Source organism: Nerophis lumbriciformis, linkage group LG12, assembly GCF_033978685.3.
Source record: "Nerophis lumbriciformis linkage group LG12, RoL_Nlum_v2.1, whole genome shotgun sequence".
In the NCBI taxonomy this organism is placed as follows: Eukaryota; Metazoa; Chordata; class Actinopteri; order Syngnathiformes; family Syngnathidae; genus Nerophis; species Nerophis lumbriciformis.
Genome location: NC_084559.2, coordinates 33,266,341 through 33,290,124, shown reverse-complemented (window position 1 = coordinate 33,290,124; position 23,784 = coordinate 33,266,341). Strand labels below are relative to the sequence as shown.

The 23,784-nt window shown below is 39.1% G+C and overlaps 1 protein-coding gene across 3 annotated transcripts in view; it reads left to right on the top strand.

Annotated features, from left to right (window-relative positions):
• The window catches only part of acacb (acetyl-CoA carboxylase beta), a 55,681-nt gene that overhangs the window by 22,909 nt on the left and 8,988 nt on the right, over positions 1 to 23,784 (top strand). The window contains exons 12-47 of one of the 3 annotated variants that reach the window (XM_072914345.1): positions 958 to 1,119; positions 1,220 to 1,383; positions 1,744 to 1,894; positions 1,976 to 2,079; positions 2,756 to 2,837; positions 2,914 to 3,059; positions 3,119 to 3,269; positions 3,348 to 3,482; positions 5,281 to 5,427; positions 5,536 to 5,724; positions 6,114 to 6,214; positions 6,306 to 6,394; positions 6,483 to 6,607; positions 6,732 to 6,845; positions 6,933 to 7,046; positions 7,127 to 7,216; positions 10,854 to 10,972; positions 11,374 to 11,397; positions 11,893 to 12,033; positions 12,115 to 12,214; positions 12,282 to 12,389; positions 12,457 to 12,513; positions 12,583 to 12,624; positions 12,719 to 12,934; positions 14,599 to 14,754; positions 14,931 to 15,134; positions 15,217 to 15,372; positions 15,469 to 15,591; positions 16,885 to 17,154; positions 18,921 to 19,018; positions 19,108 to 19,228; positions 19,319 to 19,429; positions 21,401 to 21,544; positions 21,618 to 21,738; positions 21,816 to 21,912; positions 21,990 to 22,086. In XM_072914345.1, the coding sequence (XP_072770446.1) occupies positions 958 to 1,119; positions 1,220 to 1,383; positions 1,744 to 1,894; positions 1,976 to 2,079; positions 2,756 to 2,837; positions 2,914 to 3,059; positions 3,119 to 3,269; positions 3,348 to 3,482; positions 5,281 to 5,427; positions 5,536 to 5,724; positions 6,114 to 6,214; positions 6,306 to 6,394; positions 6,483 to 6,607; positions 6,732 to 6,845; positions 6,933 to 7,046; positions 7,127 to 7,216; positions 10,854 to 10,972; positions 11,374 to 11,397; positions 11,893 to 12,033; positions 12,115 to 12,214; positions 12,282 to 12,389; positions 12,457 to 12,513; positions 12,583 to 12,624; positions 12,719 to 12,934; positions 14,599 to 14,754; positions 14,931 to 15,134; positions 15,217 to 15,372; positions 15,469 to 15,591; positions 16,885 to 17,154; positions 18,921 to 19,018; positions 19,108 to 19,228; positions 19,319 to 19,429; positions 21,401 to 21,544; positions 21,618 to 21,738; positions 21,816 to 21,912; positions 21,990 to 22,086 (4,569 nt within the window). Of the gene's footprint in view, positions 1 to 957; positions 1,120 to 1,219; positions 1,384 to 1,743; positions 1,895 to 1,975; positions 2,080 to 2,755; positions 2,838 to 2,913; positions 3,060 to 3,118; positions 3,270 to 3,347; positions 3,483 to 5,280; positions 5,428 to 5,535; positions 5,725 to 6,113; positions 6,215 to 6,305; positions 6,395 to 6,482; positions 6,613 to 6,731; positions 6,846 to 6,932; positions 7,047 to 7,126; positions 7,217 to 10,853; positions 10,973 to 11,373; positions 11,398 to 11,892; positions 12,034 to 12,114; positions 12,215 to 12,281; positions 12,390 to 12,456; positions 12,514 to 12,582; positions 12,625 to 12,718; positions 12,935 to 14,598; positions 14,755 to 14,930; positions 15,135 to 15,216; positions 15,373 to 15,468; positions 15,592 to 16,884; positions 17,155 to 18,920; positions 19,019 to 19,107; positions 19,229 to 19,318; positions 19,430 to 21,400; positions 21,545 to 21,617; positions 21,739 to 21,815; positions 21,913 to 21,989; positions 22,087 to 23,784 lie in introns of those variants that run through there. The other 2 variants (XM_072914346.1, XR_012050747.1) reach the window with 2 other exon arrangements.

Sequence of the window (23,784 nt, the reverse complement as noted above, 5' to 3'; positions counted from 1 at the left end):
CAATATAAAGCGAACAAACATAACAAAAGGGTTATAGATCAACTTTATCTTGATTAATAAAGCCAATACAACTAGATTAACTGTCCTCCTAATATGCGCCACTGGCCTGTGGTGCACAAAGCACTCAAAGTTTGAAATCACAAAACTCCTTAACTTTAAGAGCCAGGTCGCTACAATTATTAGGTATAAAAAATTTAATCGACTTTACCTTGTCTATTACTCTTGTTTGCGTGCAGTAAAAGGGAGGGAGCAGGGCAGTGTCGACAACGCTGTGTATACTTCCTGAATGTTTCAAACCACCCATCGCTTGTCCTTTACTTTCTTTGGACTTATATTGAACTAGTAAAATTAGAAACATGCTGTAAAAAGGCAAAAAAAACATTTAAAAAGCATACAAAGTAGCACACTTAGCTAACAGCAGTACTGTGCTCTGCTGACTGAATGAGCACCGGAGATCGATCAGCCCGCCGACAATTGCTGCGCTGCTGGGCACAAAATGGCTGCGCTGCGAGACATAAAATGGGTGTATGAAACGTTCGTACACAGAGACAAGGTTCCTACACCAAAGCATATTTTGATTGGGTCTGTAGTTCGTACAATGAGAGTTTCGTAAATCGAGATTCCACTGTATAAAAGTATTGAGACATTTTAATGTACTGGAAGCAAAATGGATTGGGGTTGTTCTTACTTTTAAATATATGGCATATTGCACTCTTGGGAATATTTTTTAGAAATTTGGTCTATTTATTTAGAAGAATAGTCATATTAGTATGAACATTTGGAAGCATATAATTGACTAAAATGTCTTTGACAGCTGTATACTACAAATGGTCTAGACCAGCCTCTGATTGATAAATTAATTCAGGTGTGTCTTAACGCTTATTAGCTATATAGTGTATCTTTTACAGGTTGTAAAAAAACAACAATACATTTTACACATGGTGTTGTCTCCCACAGATTGCTATGGGGATCCCCCTTCACAGGATTAAAGACATCCGTATGCTCTATGGAGATACTCCATGGGGTGACACCATTATTAACTTTGAGACTCCAGAATGCCCGCCAAGTCCAAGAGGCCACGTCATAGCAGCCAGAATCACCAGTGAAAACCCTGACGAGGTAAAATTGCGTCTCATCAGTTGTCATATCATCCTATTCATTTTCTGTAGGAATAATAATAATAATAGTAATAGTAATAACAAGGTGTTTTTGCAAACAGGGCTTCAAACCCAGCTCAGGCACCGTGCAGGAGCTGAACTTCCGCAGTAGTAAAAATGTCTGGGGTTACTTCAGTGTCGGAGCAACTGGCGGTCTGCATGAATTTGCTGATTCACAGTTTGGTCACTGTTTTTCCTGGGGCGAGAACCGAGAAGAAGCAATTTCGTAAGTCTCTTTTTGGTTTAGAAATACTTTAGCCCCTCAAACACTCTGTTGCTTTGACAACAGGACGCTTTTACTAAGCAGTATGCTTCAGTTTTGCACCCTTGCTTTTGTTTGCATTTCATTATTTTATTAATAATTGTGCAGAACTCCAAAAAAAATACTACTTATTAAAGACTGGTTCTACAAAGAGAATAACTCAAAATATGCCCTTTCTCAAACAAAGCCTGTATACCTCTTATATATTTCACATGCCATTAAGAAATAATACACACAGGATCTTCTCAGTTGCGGTCCTTTGCATACTATGTGTTGTGTTCTTTTTTTAATGTGGACTGACACCAAGGTTGCTATGTGGTTCAGGAACATGGTGGTAGCTATGAAGGAGTTGTCAATCAGAGGTGACTTCAGGACCACAGTTGAATACCTCATTAAGCTGCTAGAAACAGAGAGCTTTCGAAACAACGACATTGACACTGGCTGGCTGGATCACCTCATTTCGGAGAAAGTGCAGGTAAAAAAACATTTTGATATTGATACTGTATCAACACCAAGGAACTCTTCAGCATCAACAGGTTATTTTACCTTCATGCAGGCGGAGAGACCAGACACCATGTTAGGGATTGTTTGTGGGGCTTTGCATGTTGCTGATGCAAGCTTCAGGAAGAGCATGTCTGATTTTCTGCATTCTCTGGAAAGGTCCGTACAAAATTATCAGTTGTTGTCATGTAACAAAAGCATTTGACACAATTAATCATAATGTCTTAATTAACAAATTTGAACGATATGGCATCAGAGGATTGGTCTTAAACTGGGCAAGAAGGTACTTAACCAACAGGAAGCAGTATGTCAACAGCGCTAGAGATGGCGTGTGCCGTACCCGTTGGATCAACACTGGGACCAAAATGGTTCAATCTTTTAGGAGTGTCAAAAAATATATTTTTTAATGTAACGAGTCTTAATCGATTCAAATCTCATGTAAAAAATATACAACATAAGGTGGCAAAGGATAAATTATATAATGAACAAAGCAAAATATGTTCTAGACCAAAAATCAGTTCCTATTCTGTACTGCTTGCTAGTGTTGCCATATCTGAGTTGTTATTATTGTTATAGTTATTTATTTCAGACCCAGGGGGATCCATATCAAAACAGGAAGTGAACATATGTGTAAGTAACTGCTATGAAGTGGAAATGGGGTAGGATTAAATAAGCTTTTCTTCGTCCTACTTCTTTTCGGCCTTTTGTAAAGAGAAATGAAAAATATGTGATGTGTCATGTTGAAACTGCATAGATGTTGGAAATAAACTTCAACCAAACAACTTGCACGCTGCCAGTATAATTATGGTGTATCCAAACTCTTCCTTACCCACAGAGGCCAGGTTCTGCCTGCAGCCAGTCTTCTTAATTCTGTCAATGTGGAGCTCATCTATGAAGGAGTCAAATTCTGCTTGAAGGTATCTTTTATTCCCATTTTAAGCTAAACTTTGATTATTGACATATTCCTAAAATCACCTTTACGATCGCCTGCAGGTTGCTCGACAGTCCCCAACAACATATGTCATTATAATGAACGGCTCCAACATTGAAATCGATGTCCATAGGTTGAGTGATGGTGGACTTCTGCTCTCCTACGATGGAAGCAGTCACACCACCTACATGAAGGAAGAGGTGGATAGGTAAGACTATTTTACTCATTAGAAACAAACACTTTTTCTTATGCTAATTTATTCTGCAGCTACCGCATCACTGTTGGCAACAAGACCTGTGTGTTTGAGAAAGAAAAGGATCCCACAGTGTTAAGATCTCCCTCTGCTGGTAAACTCCTGCAGTACATTGTTGACGATGGCGCTCACATATGCGCTGGAGAGACCTACGCAGAGATTGAGGTGCATTTGATGAGAGACACATTTTAATATCCACAAACCAGTATTTTATTTGACCTTTTTTTGCTGTTGTGGACTCAGGTGATGAAGATGGTGATGACGCTGACTGTGCAGCAGTCAGGCCATGTACATTTTGTCAAAAGGCCCGGTGCGGTTCTTCAGTCAGGCTGTGTGATGGCACATATGGATCTGGATGACCCAAGCAGCATACATAGGGCAAGTTACTCGGCATGAATGTACATCTTAATTGATTGTGTAGGAATAGAATAGGAATGCAAGGTTTTTCTGTATTACTGGAGTTGTCATTTTTCAGATATGCTATTGGAATTAGGGATGTACGGGTGAACATTTTTGGCCTCCGATTCTGATCCAATTTTAGCCTCAGATCCGATCTTATTTTGTGTGCTGATTTGATGAAAATAGATTAGAGCTTTTCTTATACATATTGCTGGGTATTGTGGCCAACCAGCTACATTTTAGTTTCATCTGACATCACATGGACAAGATAAGACCTTCTGTAGGAAAGTTCTGTGGTCAGATGATACAAAAATTGAGTTGTTTGGCCACAATACCCAGCAATATGTTTGGAGGAGAAAAGGTGAGGCCTTTAATCCCAGGAACACCATACCTACCGTCAAGCATGGTGGTGGTAGTATTATACTCTGGGCCTGTTCTGCTGCCAATAGAACTGGTGCTTTACAGAGAATAAATGGGACAATGAAAAAGGAGGATTACCTCCAAATTCTTCAGGACAACCTAAAATCATCAGCCCGGAGGTTGGGTCTTGGGCGCAGTTGGGTGTTCCAACAGGACAATGACCCTAAACATATGTCAAAATTGGTAAAGGAATGGCTAAATCAAGCTAGAATTAAGGTTTTTAGAATGGCCTTCCCAAAGTCCTGACTTAAACATGTGGACAATGCTGAAGAAACAAGTCCATGTCAGAAAACCAACAAATTTAGCTGAACTGCACCAATTTTGTCAAGAGGAGGGGTCAAAAATTCAACCAGAAGCTTGCCAGAAGCTTCTGGATGGCTACCAAAAGTGCCTTATTGCAGTGAAACTTGCCAAGGGACATGTAACCAAATATTAACATTGCTGAATGTATACTTTTGACCCAGCAGATTTGGTCACATTTTCAGTAGACCCATATTAAATTCATAAAAGACCATCAGCAATTAAAAAAAACAAAAATGTCATACATTCTGGATTCATTACACATCAACTGAAATATTGCAAGCCTTTTATTATTTTAATATTGCTGATTATGGCATACAGCTTAAGAAAACTCAAAAATCATATCTCAAAAAATTAGAATATTTCCTCAGACCAAGTAAAAAAAAAAAGATTTATAACAGCAAAACAAAATCAAACATTTGAAAATGTCAATTAATGCACTCAGTACTTGGTTGGGAATCCTTTTGCTCCTCGATTGGCCTGCCAACTCCCCTGACCTGAACCCCATAGAGAATGTGTGGGGTATTGTGAAGAAGAAGCTGAAAGACACCAGACCCAATAATACAAATGAGCCAAAGGCCGCTATTGGAGCATCCTGGGCATCCATAACACCTCAGCAATGCCACAGGCTGATTGCCTCCATGCCACGCCGCATTGATGCAGTAATCCGGGCAAAATGATTCCCAACCAAGTACTGAGTGCATTAGTTTACATTTTCAAATGTTTGATTTTGTTTTGCTGTTATAAATCTTTGTATGTCTCCCTTTAGCGTGCATCTATTTTGAAGGAACCTTTGACATGATTACAGTCTTTAGCCAATTAAACACTGGGACACAGCTGTGGTAATGATGGCAGCTCATCAGTCGATCAGTTAAAAAAGGCAAATATTGGCCCCCGATTGGGACATCTCTAATTGCAAACATTCAATGTTGTGTTGAAAAATTATGTGAAACTTTTGGAAAACAATCAAGTTGACTTTTATGTTCTTTTATGCAATTTTTGGGCTCCCTACTATTTGCAAAAAACATCTTAACCCTGTTGTTGTGTTACACTGTAGGTGGAGCTCAATATGGCCACTCTGCCACCACAACAACCATTGCCAATTGTTGGAGAAAAGCTTCACCAGGTGTTCCACAATGTCCTTGAAAACCTAGTTAAAGTAATGGATGGCTACTGCCTTGAAGAACCATACTTTAGCACAAAGGTACATCCTTGCAAGTTGGCCAGCCACAGGGTTTTGCTCAACATCGATTAGTTTTATTAAAACTCTGTGTGTGTGTGTGTGTGTATGTGTGGATTTTCTTCTATGTAGCTGAAACAGTGGGTAGCAACACTCATGAAGACTCTGAGAGATCCCTCTCTGCCACTGCTCGAGCTGCAGGAGATCATGACGAGTGTAGCGGGCCGTATCCCACCTGGTGTTGAGAAAGATATCCGTAAAGTCATGGCCCAGTATGCCAGCAACATCACCTCTGTCCTGTGCCAGTTCCCAAGCCAAAGGGTGGGAACCTGAACTGTTCTTATAATCAGTGCTCGGCATTAATATGTACAGTCTGTTCAGTCAATCCAACGTTTTTTTAAATTTTCCCTAAAGCTGATGAAGAAAATTTACTAAAATTGACTAAAATTTAATAAGCATCTCATTTGGACTTAGGGTTACCCTATTTAGCTATGTGATAATGGTAAAAACACTTCTCAGTAATTACTGTGTACAGTTCTACATTACTGCAATCTACGACCACAATAATACAGTAAAGTAAACAATATTGCAGTCTGGTTTTTCTGACAAATGTATTGGGTTGTACTTACTATTGCTGAGCACTGTAAATTAATAAAAACATTTTCTGACTAAACAATGCTAAACAAAAACACTTTTTTTGGTAAATCCAGATTGCAAATATTCTCGACAGCCATGCAGCAACTTTGCAGAGGAAGGCCGATCGGGAAGTGTTCTTTATTAACACTCAAAGTGTAGTTCAGCTTGTACAGAGGCAAGCGTCTTCATCATATTAATCAGTATTGTACTCGTAAGAAATATTTCAGTGATATGGATTGTATTGACTCGTGTCTTACATGTTGCAGGTATCGTAGTGGAATACGTGGTTACATGAAGTTTGTCGTTCTGGATCTATTGAAGCGATACCTGCAAGTAGAGATGCAGTTTCAGCAAGGTGACATTAAAATGTTTGAATTTAAAAATGTTTAACATAACTTTATATTGTGTGTGATTTATATATTGTCCCCCCGATCCCTAAGCAGCTCATTACGACAAGTGCGTAATCAACCTGAGAGAGCAGTACAAGCCTAACATGAGTCCTGTGTTGGAATACATTTTCTCTCATGCTCAAGTCTTCAAGAAGAACATCCTGGTCACAATGCTTATCGTAAGGTCATCATAAATTAAAGTTAAAGTACCAATGATTGTCACACACACACTAGGTGTGGCGAAATTATTCTCTGCATTTGACGAACTTTCACCCAAAATGGAATTTCTTTGACTCTATGCAGGATCAGTTATGTGGAAGGGATCCGACCCTTGCAGATGAGCTCATGGCCATTCTCAATGAACTTACTCAACTCAGCAAGATGGAGAACTCAAAGGTCGCCTTAAGGGCCAGACAGGTAAGACTGAATGCATAGTAGTTTAATATTGCGTCTATGTTGGCATATACTACAAAAGCCCTCATTCTGTGTAATACTATGGTGTAGGTGCTGATTGCCTCACATTTACCGTCATATGAACTGAGACACAATCAGGTGGAGTCCATCTTCCTGTCAGCCATTGACATGTACGGCCATCAGTTTTGCCCTGAAAACCTAAAAGTAAGTGTCATGAATGCAAGTCAGGCAATGTTTACCAGCTTGGATATCACATCATTTATATTATCTTTGATTTCTGCCAGAAACTTATCCTGTCTGAGACCTCCATTTTTGATGTGTTGCCCAATTTCTTCTATCACGCCAATCAAGTTGTCTGCATGGCTGCTCTTGAGGTATGCATTTTTATGCACACTTTATATCTGAAGTATTGAACGACAATTGAAAAAAGGTCCAAGAACTTTTTCAAGACAAGGTCTGGAACAAACTCATGATTAGCATGAATTATGAAGCACTGGAATCAGTGTATATTTTCGAACATAAACAGTCTGAACCAATACAACTAATTAGTGTGAATCTTTGGGCATCTAACGATTTTAGCTGATTCCTGGGGTGACGTTTCGATTCAGAATCGATTCTCGATTCAACACAATTCTCGACTTAACCGATTCTTGCAATGTATTATTTGGTACAATAATTATAAAAAAAACTTTTTTAAAACAGGTTACAGTTCAGAAAAGCTCCTTCTGGTAGCGTGGAGATGGCCTAAAAATGTATTATTTAAAAAAAAATTCTTATTAAAAATAAATAAATAAATAATTAAAACATTTTGAAAATTATGAACCAATTTACAAACCCCGTTTCCATATGAGTTGGGAAATTGTGTTAGATGTAAATATAAACGGAATACAACGATTTGCAAATAATTTTCAACCCATATTCAGTTGAATATGCTACAAAGACAACATATTTGATGTTCAAACTGATAAACATTTTTTTTTTGCAAATAATCATTAACTTTAGAATTTGATGCCAGCAACATGTGACAAAGAAGTTGGGAAAGGTGGCAATAAATACTGATAAAGTTGAGGAATGCTCATCAAACACTTATTTGGAACATCCCACAGGTGTGCAGGCTAATTGGGAACAGGTGGGTGCCATGATTGGGTATAAAAACAGCTTCCCAAAAAATGCTCAGTCTTTCACAAGAAAGGATGGGGCGAGGTACACCCCTTTTTCCACAACTGCGTGAGCAAATAGTCAAACAGTTTAAGAACAACGTTTCTCAAAGTGCAATTGCAAGAAATTTAGGGATTTCAACATCTACGGTCCATAATATCATCGAAAGGTTCAGAGAATCTGGAGAAATCACTCCATGTAAGCGGCATGGCCGGAAACCAACATTAAATGACCGTGACCTTCGATCCCTCAGACGGCACTGTATCAAAAACCGACATCAATCTCTCAAGGATATCACCACATGGGCTCAGGAACACTTCAGAAAACCACTGTCACTAAATACAGTTTGTCGCTACATCTGTAAGTGCAAGTTAAAGCTCTACTATGCAAAGCGAAAGCCATTTATCAACAACATCCAGAAACGCCGCCGGCTTCTCTGGGCCCGAGATCATCTAAGATGGACTGATGCAAAGTGGAAAAGTGTTCTGTGGTCTGACAAGTCCACATTTCAAATTGTTTTTGGAAATATTTGACATTGTGTCATCCGGACCAAAGGGGAAGCGAACTATCCAGATGGTATGGGGGTGCATTAGTGCCCAAGGCATGGGTAACTTACACATCTGTGAAGGCACCATTAATGCTGAAAGGTACATACAGGTTTTGGAACAACACATGCTGCCATCTAAGCGCCGTCTTTTTTATGGACGCCCCTGCTTATTTCAGCAAGACAATGCCAAGCCATATTCAGCACGTGTTACAACAGCGTGGCTTCGTAAAAAAAGAGTGCAGGTACTTTCCTGGTCCGCCTGCAGTCCAGACCTGTCTCCCATCGAAAATGTGTGGCGCATTATGAAGCGTAAAATACGACAGCGGAGACCCCGGACTGTTGAACGACTGAAGCTCTATATAAAACAAGAATGGGAAAGAATTACACTTTCAAAAGCTTCAACAATTAGTTTCCTCAGTTCCCAATCGTTTATTGAGTGTTGTTAAAAGAAAAGGTGATGTAACACAGTGGTGAACATACCCTTTTTCAACTACTTTGGCACGTGTTGCAGCCATGAAATTCTAAGTTAATTATTATTTGTAAAAAAAAAAAAAAAAGTTTATGAGTTTGAACATCAAATATCTTGTCTTTGTAGTGCATTCAATTGAATATGAGTTTAAATGGATTTGCAAATCATTGTATTTCGTTTATATTTACATCTAACACAATTTCCCAACTCATATGGAAACAGGGTTTGTAGAATCGGAATGAATATGAATCGCGATTCAGATGTGAATCTTTTTTTTTGTGCACCCCAACTAATTAACACGTTTAGCACAAGCTTGCTTCCTTTGACTTCTGTTTCCCTTCTCGCCCACTTACTCTAGAACTCGCAAATCTGCTTTGAAAGATTTTGATTGGCTAAGTCAGTCTTTCTCAAATATTTTCTGTTACCCCCCCAGGAAGAAAAAAATATTTCACAGCCTCCCACTCTCCAACGTGACTATAAATAGTATCATTTGTCAATAAAATGGTTGCAGCCACACCTTTGCATAACATTGTATCCTTATTACAACACGCCAGTCTTTCATCGTCTTCCGCCGGAGTCACAGTGAAGCTTAGCGCTACATAGACTTCGACATATTCTAGTACAGCAACAAAGCATGTTCTCCGAGGTCACATGCACCCCCCTTGGCATTGCACTGTGCCCCCTCAGGGAGGCCCGCCTTACTATTTGAGAAGGACTGGGTTAAGTTGAGTCATGTTGGAGGAGTCCCTCTCATGCAAATGATCAGAAAAGCTGAGCAGGTTCAAAGGAGTAAATGTAAGTAAATAGGGCAATATGAAAATTAACATGCATCTGGTCTGCATGGGGAATGTCATCAAATACTGTACATACCTTGTCCATCCATCCAATTTCATACACCGTACATCTTAACATCGGAGGGCATAGTTATTATAAAACTATACATTTCACTAACCATTCAATCAATCAATCAATCAATCAATCAATCAAACATTATTCATATAGCCCTTAATCACAGGTGCCTCAAAGGGCTGCACAAACCACAATGACATCACTGGTCTGAACTGGTCGGAATCGACATTAGGTCTTTTAAGCACAGGATAAATAACTGCTGTTTTGATTGCCAAATTAACAGTATTGGAGCAGAGTGATAGGTTAATAATATTTAGCACTGATTGTCCTAATATTGCAATAGCTCCTTGATGACTTTCCCAGGAAGTGGGTCAAGTAGACATGATTTTTGTTTTATCCGATTAACGAGTTGTGAGAGTTTCTCTAATGTTACCATTGTTACTTCTTACCACCAAAGGTAGCAACGACACCACTTTATCCATAAACCCTGTCTGTACGAAATAACACATTAAAGATACGTGAGAACACAGTCAAAAGTGCTAATTGTAACGACAACAAGGTATACTGGGAAACACTTGCTTCTCAGACGCAAGTTAAGATTTTCTACCTCTTCCGGATTCTGCAAAACACTCCCGGAAATTGCCCCTGTCTACCGTTACAAACCTCTTGGATTCTGCTGTTTTTGTGTGCACGTAAAACATTGTAGCTTTTGCATTTTTCATTTTAAAAAGATGACAAGATTTTTTAAAGATGGCTCGCTCTCATAGTATTCCCCCTTTGTTTTACCCAATGCATTTACAGACTTTCAGACTCTTGGAAAATAGAACTCTTCAAGTAGAAACAAACAAACACAAATGCGGATATTTTTTAAAACGCATATTTCCTCCACACCAGTGTGCTTAGAATTTCGTCACCTTTGTGATTGACTTTGATGAGTACCTCTGACTTATAGGATGTTCTCATATTGATTTTTTTGTTTTGTTTTCAGGTGTACGTGCGTAGAGCTTACATCGCCTATGAGCTCAACAGTGTACAGCATCACCAGCTGCAGGACGGAACGTGTGCTGTAGATTTTCAGTTTATGCTGCCTTCATCTCATCCCAACAGGTAACATCACTAAAACTGCTAACTGTCCTCTGGTGATGAAAGATGCATGTAGCCTGAGTGAATATCCAACACATGCTATTTGTGTTGTGAATGAAGTGGTTATTGTGTTGTGAATGAAGTGGTTATTGTAACGGGACCTCCTCTGAGGCAATTGTGGAGTCAAATAATTCCACTTGCTGTCTGATTTTAGAAATCTGTAGGCAGCACTAAGCTATTTTTCGATGACATCATTGTAAATAACATTTTTCTATTATGATTTTATTCCTAACCTTGTTTTTTTTTTTAATATAATAGTGTTTCCTGCTGAACTGGAATGTGCAGTATAATTCGTAATGCCTAGAGTTAGAGGAGGATGTTGATCCTCCACTGCTAATATTCACCTGTCAATCATCTTATTTCAGAGGGAGCAGCCCTACTCTGAACAGGTAGAGTATAGCTTCTCCTAGCCAGCTACACCTGATGGTGTGGTCTGTTCGTCTCAAAGCTAAGCATGACAGTTGTTCTATGTTGCCTTTTTCCTGCTCATTTGAAACCAGAAACTTTTGCTCGAGAGGACTGACTTAGAAAGTCCTCCCTAATTCACCTTTTTAGCTGCGCTTCTCCATATGCAACGCTTCTTTCATCTCGCTCTTTGAGAGGTTCAACCTTCATCTCGTTCGTGTTTGTTTTGTTCCTCTTAAGATTCTCAAGCCTGAATTGTTATTGTCACAAAATTGTGATATTAAATCTTTCAATTCTTTGTAACAAATTACAATAATTTCAATAAAATGGAAATACATGGGAAACAAAATACAACTACTGTTGCCCCAAGTAATTGTAGTCTTCTGTAATTTTCTGCCAAAATGCACACATTTATCTCTACAGTAATTATTCAGTGGCGCTATCTGCTCTTCAGTGCTCATGTTTCATTCTTTTATCAGGGTCCCGGTTCCAGTAAATGCTTCAGGCCTGTTGAAAATGCGGCGGCAGAGCAGTGAACTCTTCCTAGATGGAGGTCTGTCTCCACCTTGTCAACGTATGGGCGCCATGGTAGCATTCGAGTGTTTTGATGACTTCACAAGGTGCCTTTATTGTTTTTAACTTATGGAATGTTAGTTATACGTCAATAGTAAAATAACGAGTTTAATATTGTATTTTCTTAGGAACTTTGATGAAGTTCTGTGCAGCTTTGCAGAGCCTCTTCTCGAGAACGAGTCATTTTTAGAGTCCTGTTCCAGTTTTTATGAAGATGAGAACTACAAGGTAAGTCCTTTTGTTTTGATTTTGATATTTGTATGGATATAGAAATTCTTCCTCCCCTCTTCAACAGAACACTAGCGAAAATCCAATCCACATCATTAATGTATCAATAAAATCAGCAGACACTGAGGATGATGATGTATTAGTTGCTGCCTTCACTTCCTTCACTCAGTCAAAGGTCAGCTCATGTAGCAACTATGAAAGTGTTTATATGTGTACTGAATAGTGTTTATTTACATTTTTAGAGAACATCTCTTTTTGAATACGGAATCAGAAGAATTACGTTTTTGGTTGCACAGAAGGTAATTTTGTCCATATCACTACATTTTATTTCAATTTAAATTACTGGCTGATGCCTCTTTTTTTAACAGAGGGAGTTTCCGAAGTTCTTCACTTTCAGAGCTCGAGATGGGGTATGTTTTATTTATTTCTTAAATTTAAAGTAGCATGTTGCTGTCGAAGAGGCAGATAAACCACTACTTAAACCTCTCTGTTGATTATGCACAGTTCCAGGAAGATCGTATCTACCGTAATCTGGAGCCAGCTTTAGCCTTCCAGCTCGAACTCAACCGCATGAGGAACTTTGACCTGAATGCTGTTCCTTGTGCTAACCACAAAATGCACCTCTACCTGGGAGCTGCTCGTGTTCAGGAAGGTGCTGAAGTTACCGATTACAGATTCTTCATCCGAGCTATAATCCGCCATTCTGATCTGATAACAAAGGTACAATCGACAGAAAGATCAAACTACAAACCCCGTTTCCATATGAGTTGGGGAATTGTGTTAGATGTAAATATAAACGGAATACAATGATTTGCAAATCCTTTTCAACCCATATTCAATTGAATGCACTACAAAGACAAGATATTTGATGTTCAAACTCATAAACTTTTTTTTTTTTTTGCAAATAATAATTAACTTAGAATTTCATGGCTGCAACACATGCCAAAGTAGTTGGGAAAGGGCATGTTCACCACTGTGTTACATGGCCTTTCCTTTTAACAACACTCAGTAAACGTTTGGGAACTGAGGAGACACATTTTTTAAGCTTCTCAGGTGGAATTCTTTCCCATTCTTGCTTGATATACAGCTTAAGTTGTTCAACAGTCCAGGGGTCTCCGTTGTGATATTTTAGGCTTCATAATGCGCCACACATTTTCAATGGGAGACAGGTCTGGACTACAGGCAGGTCAGTCTAGTACCCGCACTCTTTTACTATGAAGCTACGTTGATGTAACACGTGACTTGGTATTGTCTTTCTGAAATAAGCAGGGGCGTCCATGGTAACGTTGCTTGGATGGCAACATATGTTGCTCCAAAACCTGTATGTACCTTTCAGCATTAATGGCGCCTTCACAGATGTGTAAATTACCCATGTCTTGGGCATTAATACACCCCCATACCATAACAGATGCTGGCTTTTCAACTTTGCGCCTATAACAATCAGAATGGTTATTTTCCTCTTTGGTCCAGAGAATACGACGTCCACAGTTTCCAAAAACAATTAGAAATGTGGACTCGTCAGACCACAGAACACTTTTCCACTTTGCATCAGTCCATCTTAGATGAGCTCAGGCCCAGCGAAGCCGACGGCCTTTCTGGGTGTTGTTGATAAACGGTTTTCGCCTTGCATAGGAGAGTTTTAACTTGCACTTACAGATGTAGCGACCAACTGTGGTTACTGACAGTGAGTTTCTGAAGTGTTCCTGAGCCCATGTGGTGATATCCTTTACACACTGATGTCGCTTGTTGATGCAGTACAGCCTGAGGGATCGAAGGTCACGGGCTTAGCTGCTTACGTGTAGTGATTTCTTCAGATTCTCTGAACCCTTTGATTATATTACGGACCGTAGATGGTGAAATCCCTAAATTCCTTGCAATAGCTGGTTGAGAAAGGTTTTTCTTAAACTGTTCAACAATTTGCTCACGCATTTATTGACTAAGTGGTGACCCTCGCCCCAATCTTGTTTGTGAATGACTGAGCATTTCATGGAATCTACTTTTATACCCAATCATGGCACCCACCTGTTCCCAATTTGCCTGTTCACTTGTGGGATGTTCCAAATAAGTGTTTGATGAGCATTCCTCAACTTTATCAGTATTTATTGCCACCTTTCCCAACTTCTTTGTCACGTGTTACTGGCATCAAATTCTAAAGTTAATGATTATTTGCAAAAAAAAAAATGTTTATCAGTTTGAACATCAAATATGTTGTCGTTGTAGCATATTCAACTGAATATGGGTTGTTTATATTTACATCTAACACAATTTCCCAACTCATATGGAAACGGGGTTTGTAATTGTAGAAAGACTTTTCCCAAAGGGGTTATCTGTGATTATAATTTTATGGGGCTTTTGGATGTGAAGTGTTCTTCTTATGCAATCAGGAAGCATCATTTGAATATCTTCAAAATGAGGGCGAACGTCTTCTGCTGGAGGCTATGGATGAGTTGGAGGTGGCCTTCAGTAACACCACTGTGCGCACAGACTGCAACCACATCTTCCTCAACTTTGTCCCAACTGTCATTATGGACCCGTCTAAAGTGAGAATGCTGCTGTGTTATAAGCATTCATAGCAGTTGTTACGTGCAGTTTTCAGAATACATCATTTATTTTTGACCAGAACACACATATCCAGCTTTGTTTTGAAACATAGTATGTTGGTATTTCAGTGTTTAGAGCATTTTTTTCTGAAACATTCTCTGCTTATGGCTCTCAGATTGAGGAATCTGTCCGCTCCATGGTGATGCGCTATGGAAGCCGTCTTTGGAAGCTGCGGGTCCTACAAGCTGAACTGAAAATCAACATCCGCCTCACTACCACAGGGAACGCCATTCCTATTCGTCTTTTTCTGACCAATGAGTCCGGCTATTACTTGGATATCAGTCTGTATAAGGAAGTTACTGACCCAATTTCTGGACAGGTTAGAACAGTACACGCTTGCAGTGTTTTTATCTTTTCCTTTTATTTCCTTCCATTTCATTTGCATGTACATTTATTTCTAGATCATGTTCCAGTCATATGGAGACAAACAGGGTCCGATGCAAGGGATGTTGATTAACACGCCATATGTTACCAAAGATTTGTTGCAAGCCAAGCGTTTCCAGGCTCAAACTCTGGGCACAACATATGTCTATGACTTCCCAGAGATGTTCCGACAGGTCCTGCTAAGCCCTCAATTACTCTTACTTTTTATTACATTTAATATTTATCAGTGTTCTTAAGGTATCTCTCTTTCACTGATAATCTTTCTATAGGCCCTGTTTAAGCAATGGGGTGCAGAGGACAAATATCCTGAAGATGTTTTGATGTGCACCGAGTTGGTTCTGGACCCACAAGGTCGGCTGGTGCAGTTGAACCGCCTGCCTGGAGAAAATGATGTAAGATATATTTTAGTTTATTTATGTTGAGTCTACAGTGGAACCTCAATTTACGAACTTGATTGATTCTTGAATAGGATGCTTAAATCGAAAAGTTCGTATCGTGAAGCAAATTTCTCCATAAGAAACTATGTAAATAAGAATAATGGGTTCCAGCCTTGACAAAAGTCCATATTTTAGTGAAGGTTTGCACACTTTGAACAGAATATAAAGTTCTGTACAGAACTGTATATCAAACAAACATATTAAGGAGCTGATTGATCAACTTTCTATTTAATAACAAGCCAAAACAACAAGCTGAACAGTCCTGTATGCGCTGCTCTGCCAACACGCGCACACACAGTAGAGTCTTTGGTGCCCTCAAAAATGATCAGAAATCCCCCAAATCCTTAACTTTAACAGCCATATTGCTACAATAATAAACATGAAAAATAGTAAAATCCACTTACATTAGCAGAGGAGGAGCTGACAAGAAAGGAGCACAAACAGAGCGAGAATGGGAGGTCGAGGATGAGGGGCCGTCTGCATGTGTGAAAGAGACGCCACTGAATGAGAGGAGCTCTACCTTGCTGTAAAATTAGTCGGCTTTGACATCTTTTTCCAGAAAAGTCTGCTTTCATCACAATTAAAACTTGCTGTAGTATGAAGCCTGCTTCATTGTTTCTTCCATACTCGTGAGCGCCATTATTGTCCTCGCAAATAGTTTTGTTAGTTTTTTTTTACTCCACAGCGATTACCTCTTTCTTTCCAAGCTGGTCTGTTGTCTTTTTGCGACTCATATTGAGTTAACTAAATGAACAAAACTTGCCAAAAGGTGAAAAAACACACAAAAGGCTCACACGCTGAAGTGGGCAGTAGTGTATTGGGCAGCAAGTGACGTTGAGGGCTCTGCTTCCCCTAAAATTCTCCAACCTGCTTCTTGAATGTAAGCGGGATAAACAAAATGAATGACTGAATAAAGCATTCGTACATAGACATGGTTTGCACACTCAGGCGTATTTTGGCTTGATCTAAAAGTTTGCAAATCGATGTTCCACTATAGTTGAAGTTTTACAGTTTTATGAAGCCTTCGTAAAGAGAGACATGACTCACACACGGAGGCATTTTTGGCTCGATCTAAAAGTAAATCGAGGTTCCACTATAGTTGAAATTTTACAGTTTTGGAAAAAGCATTAATACTGTTATCCAGTATCAAAGTTGGATACATTGTGGTTGTTAGTACATGTACACACTGCAATTGTTAGTGCTTTTTAGTGTGATAATTGTATGATAACCTGTACTTCTCGTCATCAGGTGGGAATAGTTGCTTTTAGGATGAAGATGAAGACTCCGGAGTATCCGGAAGGTCGAGATATCATTGTAATCTGTAACGACATCACCCACATGATTGGGTCGTTTGGACCTCAAGAAGATGAGCTGTTCCTCAGAGCTTCGGAGTTGGCTCGAGCTGAGGGCATCCCTCGCATTTACATCGCTGCCAACAGTGGGGCGCGCATTGGCCTCGCCGAGGAGATCAGACACATGTTCCAGGTGGCCTGGATTGACCCCTCTGACCCCTACAAGGTGAGGTTCTGCTGCCATTGTCTTTTGTGGATACCAGGAGAGCAGGGATGTTCAATCACACAGGGGTCCAAAATGTAAAGCATACTTATGATCGCGGCCCGGACAGGGTTAATATTGCAACTTCAGCCGGGATGTCATTAGAGGGGGGAAATTTCCGGTAGTCTTTCGCAAAATCCAGAAGACTTGACAAGTCTGAGCGTCCGTTTGAGCAGCAACCGTTTCCCAGCATGCTTTGTTGTTGTTATCATGTGTCTAATATATTATTTTGTATGGACAGGGTTTAATAGATAAAATGGTGTAATTTTTAATCGTGTAGAATTATATTATTGCTACTTTTGCTTGTAATGCCTCACCCTAAGAAAGAATACTTAGTGCAATGCATTCTAATAATACTACTATGGCCACAAGGGGTGCTCAAAAAAATGTATTCACATGCATAATGTGAATCTTATTTATTACGATTCTAAATTAATTCATATTTTTTAAGAGTATATTTAATTTCTATTTTTTAAGAATTCATTTTTTAAAGACGTGTTGAATCAGAATCAAATCAAATTGTGAGTTGTTGTAGGATTGTTATCCTTAGTAAACACCATTGTTGTTAGTATTACCGGTACATAAGATATATATTGGGTGCTTCAGTAATTTGCGGGCCGGATGCACGTTGATCTTTATATGTTCCTGCAATACCTCCCCTGGCCAATAGTTTGACACCTCTATAGTAGAAGCTCTAACATTCTTCAAAAGCCTCCGCCTTTTCTCTCTAAGTCAGTTAGGACTGTTTTCTGCTGTATCAGATATTCCAAATATAAAGTATGGACTGTTATGTAGCTGGACATTTAGTCGTAGAGCTACACATACTAATGCTCTATATTTCTAATTTATTGAGATGCCCAAGTAAGAACGGCACGCTAGCAAACGACTCGCAACTGGGAATCGATTTTCATTGTTCACTTAAAAGACGAAAATCCACTGAAAACGATGTGGTTGCGACTCATCAGTTGAGAATTACTGGTTTAGACTAGGTATTCCTAATTTTTACTCTCAGACAAAACCTAATGTCAAAGTGTATGTAATGCCAATTCAGTGCATATGCTAATTGTATTATTGTCTATATTTAAAACACTTCCTTGTGGTCTACATAACATGTATTGGTGGTTCAGTAGCGAGTTTACTGACAAGATATACGTTCAAACCATATGCTACTTTATATTAGAAATGGCAACAGCGGAGGATGCATGTACATGTACGAGCTAGTCTGCCCCACAGCAAGAGAATAGAGAAAAATTAGGAATTTACTGACTCCAGCGTTGGACCACAATGGTGGACTCACGCAAAGACCTTAGGGTAAATTTGCACCGTGTATTTATACATCCGCTGACATCATAACTGGGAATAACAAATCGGGCAAAGTCCAAACGGCACGTTTGGAGGAAAAATGAAGGAAGGCAAGAATGTTTTATCGATATCTCTGCCATGATTTGTTGGTTTGATTTAAAATTTTTGGGACTTAAGCAGATCTCATATACACAAAAACAGGTACCAATAGGAAAGAAAAGTTGCTTTTGCATAATAGGTTCCCTTTAAATTGACATATCCAGACACATCAGTGAAAAGAATGTAGCATTTGAAACAGAAATGGGAATATCGTTCCGCACTTCCAAACTCTTAACATGTAGGTCTCTTGCAGATATAACGTTCTCCAAAAAGTGTTTTCCAAACTAAAATGCATATTTTTTAAATTGTCTGTGTATATCTCTCTGCAGGGTTTTAAATACCTTTACCTGACGCCACATGACTACACCTGCATCAGCGCTACCAACTCTGTTCACTGTCACCACGTAGAAGAAGGTGGAGAGTCCAGGTATATTTAACAAGCAGAACAATCGTATCTTTGTAGTGAAAGTTGATTTGTTTGTCAAACTCCTTGTGCCAATTATTTTTTTCTTCCAGGTACATCATCACTGATATCATTGGGAAAGATGAAGGTCTTGGGGTGGAGAATTTGCGAGGATCAGGCACCATTGCTGGAGAATCCTCCCAGGCATATGAAGAGATTATTACAATCAGTATGGTAAGGTTGGATGACAGACACATTTAACTTGAACAAGCCAATAGGAGTTTATTTGACTCAGGTAGTTTATTTACAGTTGTGTTGTTACAGGTGACGTGCCGCGCTATTGGAATAGGGGCTTATCTGGTGCGTCTGGGCCAGAGGGTGATACAGGTGGAGAACTCCCACATTATCCTGACTGGAGCCAGTGCGCTTAACAAGGTTTGTTTAATAACACGTTTTTTTTACCAATAATTATCAGCAGTCACATTTGCTGTTTTGCGCTGAAAACAACACCCAGGGAATGCATACTTTATTCGATTGGGCTGTCTTTGACTGAGGATTTTCATAGTCGAAACTGATTCGTTACCTATTTGTCCATTGTTGATGATCAGTTGACTCCATAGCGTTTTATTTTAAAAATGTTTGAGAAATAAACAGATGGTGATATGTAGTAGTTTGTATACTGATTGGTCATTAGGTAATGTCACATGGATGTGTACATGAATATTTCAAAGTTAATTGAAGGTACATATAAAAGGAGTACAGTCTTTCATTTAAGTGAACAAAACAAAGATGTAATTTGCGACTTTATCCACCTTTAGGAAAAGGCTAAACCACAGTTTGTGAGGACTGCTCTGGGGCAGTGCCAAGAAAACATCTGACTTGACTAAATAGAGGAACTAAAAGTCGTAAAAAAAAGTTTCTGTTTGTCAAACCTTGAAGAGGAAAGCTACACCTCTAGTGGGAGGCTGTGCGTCCAGGCACCGTGTTCAATTTTTGACGTGTTTCACCGGGAACGACGGCGGGATTCGGCAAGCCAAAGGTGCGCGATTGCCTGGCAAGTTCCATGTCTGACAGCTGTGCGTCCCGATGAGCCTAGATAATGTCCCCTATGAAGAAACTTACTCCCAACACTATCGGTAAAATATTATTGTGTGCAGACAAATGCATTTTATAGATCGATAGATGTGGAAGGCCAAAACACAGCCATCTGATTTTAGAGACGTGTTGTCACACCAAGAAGCAGACTAAAATGTCTTAATCTTTAAAAATATTTGTCTGCACACAATAATCTTTTTCTAATATTTAAAAAAAACATGCTGACGAACACAGTCAATTTATCCTCCCTGCACCCACGCTGTATGCTGGGGGCTCAGCAAGTTTTAACTCACCTCCCTCCCATAAAGGGGGGAGGGAAAATTAATATTCGAATCAGACTCGTCCAAATCGAATCGTCACTGTTCGACAATTTGAAGACAGCCCTAATATACGTTATACTTAAGCAAGTTGAAAAGTTACCTGTAGTCATTTAGGCATATAAAATGTCCACAAAAATTGGCATTTTTTAACATTCATTTTCGCATCAAAATATCACTTCCGCATTTAATGTACTAATGAAATAAAAAAAAAATAGTATTTAAACAAAATGTATTGAACGCACGCCTCAGCCGCAGGTATTTGCTGTTCCTTTTGCCCGAACACTGCACTGAGTTGCAGGACATGAAGACAATCAGGGGCGCCGAAACTAGCTAACTAATTAGCAAAGTTAGCCTCATCTAGCTACCTTACTTGTTGGCGCATGCGTTCGCGCTCCGCGCCACAACGTTAACGGCTTTCTACTTTGCTGCTAATCATATTTGGATTATTACAATCTGAACACTATTAGTTCCGAACTAGTTCTAGAGCATTTATTAGTAGCTAGCAAGAAGGTACATTTTTGATGTTATAGATGTTAACAGGTCACAACACCAGAAGTACATTACTACTATAATTATAAAAATATAATTCACTTCACTAATTCACTACTTGAGTGGGCGTGGCTATAGAATAGAGTTGCCAAATGGGAAATGTTTTTTTATGAGTTCTTCGAATGCATGTTATAGAATTTTACATAACATTTTCACTGATAATAATGTTAGTAAATTATATACCTAAAAAACAAAAACAATTGTGGTACATTACATGTGAAATGTAAGTGTCAAAAAGAGTTTGGTGGATGAGAAAACATCTAAAGGTAAAATATAGTGTAGAAATGCACTCAGTTGCGGGAAATGTAGTCTTGATTTCAAAATATTATGTCGGCCCCTTGTATGGCAGCACTATGTGCTGTTATAAATGTTCCTCTTTTGTCAGTTTGCCTTTTTTTTCTCAAAGGCTGTCCCGATGCGTGGTCATTCTTTCTCTCTGCAGGTCCTGGGCAGAGAGGTCTACGCATCCAACAACCAGCTGGGTGGCATCCAAATCATGCACAACAATGGAATCACACACAACACAGTGTCAGATGATTTTGAGGGCGTCTTCACCATCTTGGAGTGGCTTTCCTACATGCCAAAGGTTTTGCGGAACGTTAGTGAGGCTACTGTTTTCTTTTGGTTCACTAATTAGAGGTTATCTGCTCTCCTGACAGAACAACCACTCACCTGTGCCAGTTGTACCAAGCACAGATCCAATAGATAGAGAAATTGAGTTCACTCCTACAAAAGCTCCATATGACCCCCGCTGGATGCTGGCTGGTAGACCCCACCCCTGTGAGTACCACGGCCTGAAAGTAAAAGTGTGTTCATTGGTTAATGAACTAAAGTCCCTAGTTTTCTGCTATTTTTAGTAGTAAGAGGCGGTTGGCAGAGTGGATTCTTTGACCAGGGTTCTTTCATGGAGATCATGGCCTCTTGGGCTCAGACTGTGGTAGTGGGCAGAGCACGGTGACTCTTCTATTTACGTTCAGAACATTGTATTTTGAACAGACACTGATTTTTACGTACTGACTGAAATCATACAGGTTAGGAGGGATCCCCCTTGGTGTCATTGCAGTGGAAACACGAACCGTTGAGTTAACCGTACCAGCTGATCCAGCCAACTTGGATTCAGAGTCAAAAGTGAGTAGATCTATCTTCAGGACCCATCATTAAAATATACATATGCACTCACTGACAGCTGTACAGTATGTAGAAGCTCCAGTACAAGGGCATGTAAAAAATAAAACACTGTTAAATCTTTCAATTTATGAATACGTTAATCATTGTTGTTCTAGTTTGGTCAACAAATTGAGCTGCATGAAAGGAGTAAAATATAAGGAACAGTAAAAAAATATATTTATGTGTGTGTGTATATATGCACACTTTTTGTATGTGTGTGTGTGTATGTATATGTAAATATATATACATATGTGTAAATAATATATACAGTATGTGTGTATGTATATATATATATATATATATGTATATATATATATATATATATATATATATATATATATATAGTGTATATATCAGAGGTGTGGACTCGAGTCACATGACTTGGACTCGAGTCAGACTCGAGTCATGAATTTGATGACTTTAGACTCAACTTGACAAAATGTAAAGAGACTTGCAACTCGACTTAGACTTTAACATCAATGACTTGTGACTTCACTTGGACTTGAGCCTTTTGACTTGACATGACTTGACATGACTTGCTACTTTCCCCAAAATCCAACGCTTAAAAAGTTATTTGGGAGCGCTCCGTATTTTTCATTTTCTTCGTCTGTGTCTCTCAGCGTGTTGTTCCTGTCAGCTGGTGTGCTGTCAGTACAACAGCCAATCAAATTAGAACTACGTTGTTTTCATCACACAGCATTCATACAATCAAATTGCAGTACAACCACCGAACAAGTTGTCAAACAACGCAACAATTATGCCAAAGTTGGTTTCGTTCGGGTATAAAAACTACGACTTGGTCAACAAAAAACGAATTGCCGTATGGAAATCACGCAGTTCGAATATTACAGACGGAGACGCAACAACGTTCAACATTTGAAGTTGCACAAAGAAGGGTAAGTTTTGAATGTAAGATAACGTTTATTGGCTAAGTTACGTGACTTGTATTTGCTGTGTAGTTAAATCAGTGAGGCTGCAAACTCACTGCTAACGTTATAACCATAGACATCTTATAAGTAGACGCAGCATGGAGCGCTACTGCCTACTGGCGCAGACGAGGCGCGGGGCCGCCATCTTGGAGTGGTGATCCGCTCCACTCAGTGCAATTCATTTGGCAGGAACAATGAACTGTCAGCGCATTTAATTCATTTTACCTCACTGAATACCACTGATTTTCACCCCCCTTTTTTGTCATATGTGTAGCTATGATAACAGACACATGTTTTGGCGTGTTTTAGTATTCATAGTTTGCTCAACAGTAATATAATATTCTTATATGCTATAAGTGACCAGACGTCCGAGATCAAAACTGGGATTATAATCCTAGAGAAGGGGAAAAAACGGTAAACTATTTTTAAGTTGAAGAAACAATATGATTAGGTTATATATACATGCGTATATCCTACATAAACAATGTATGAATACATTAGATATCTATATATCTTAGGGACCTATAGACTGTATCTCTGTTGCTGCAGCAGCAGAGAGTTTATTCTGTCTTGACACTTTGTATTGATATTTTCTATTACATTCTTCCCTTAAATGATAATATTTGCAGTGATTGTTTTATATGTATTATTTTATGTAAGTCGCTTTGGATAAAAGCGTCTGCCAAATACTTAAACATAAACACATATAAACACCTGAAAGTCTTCATAT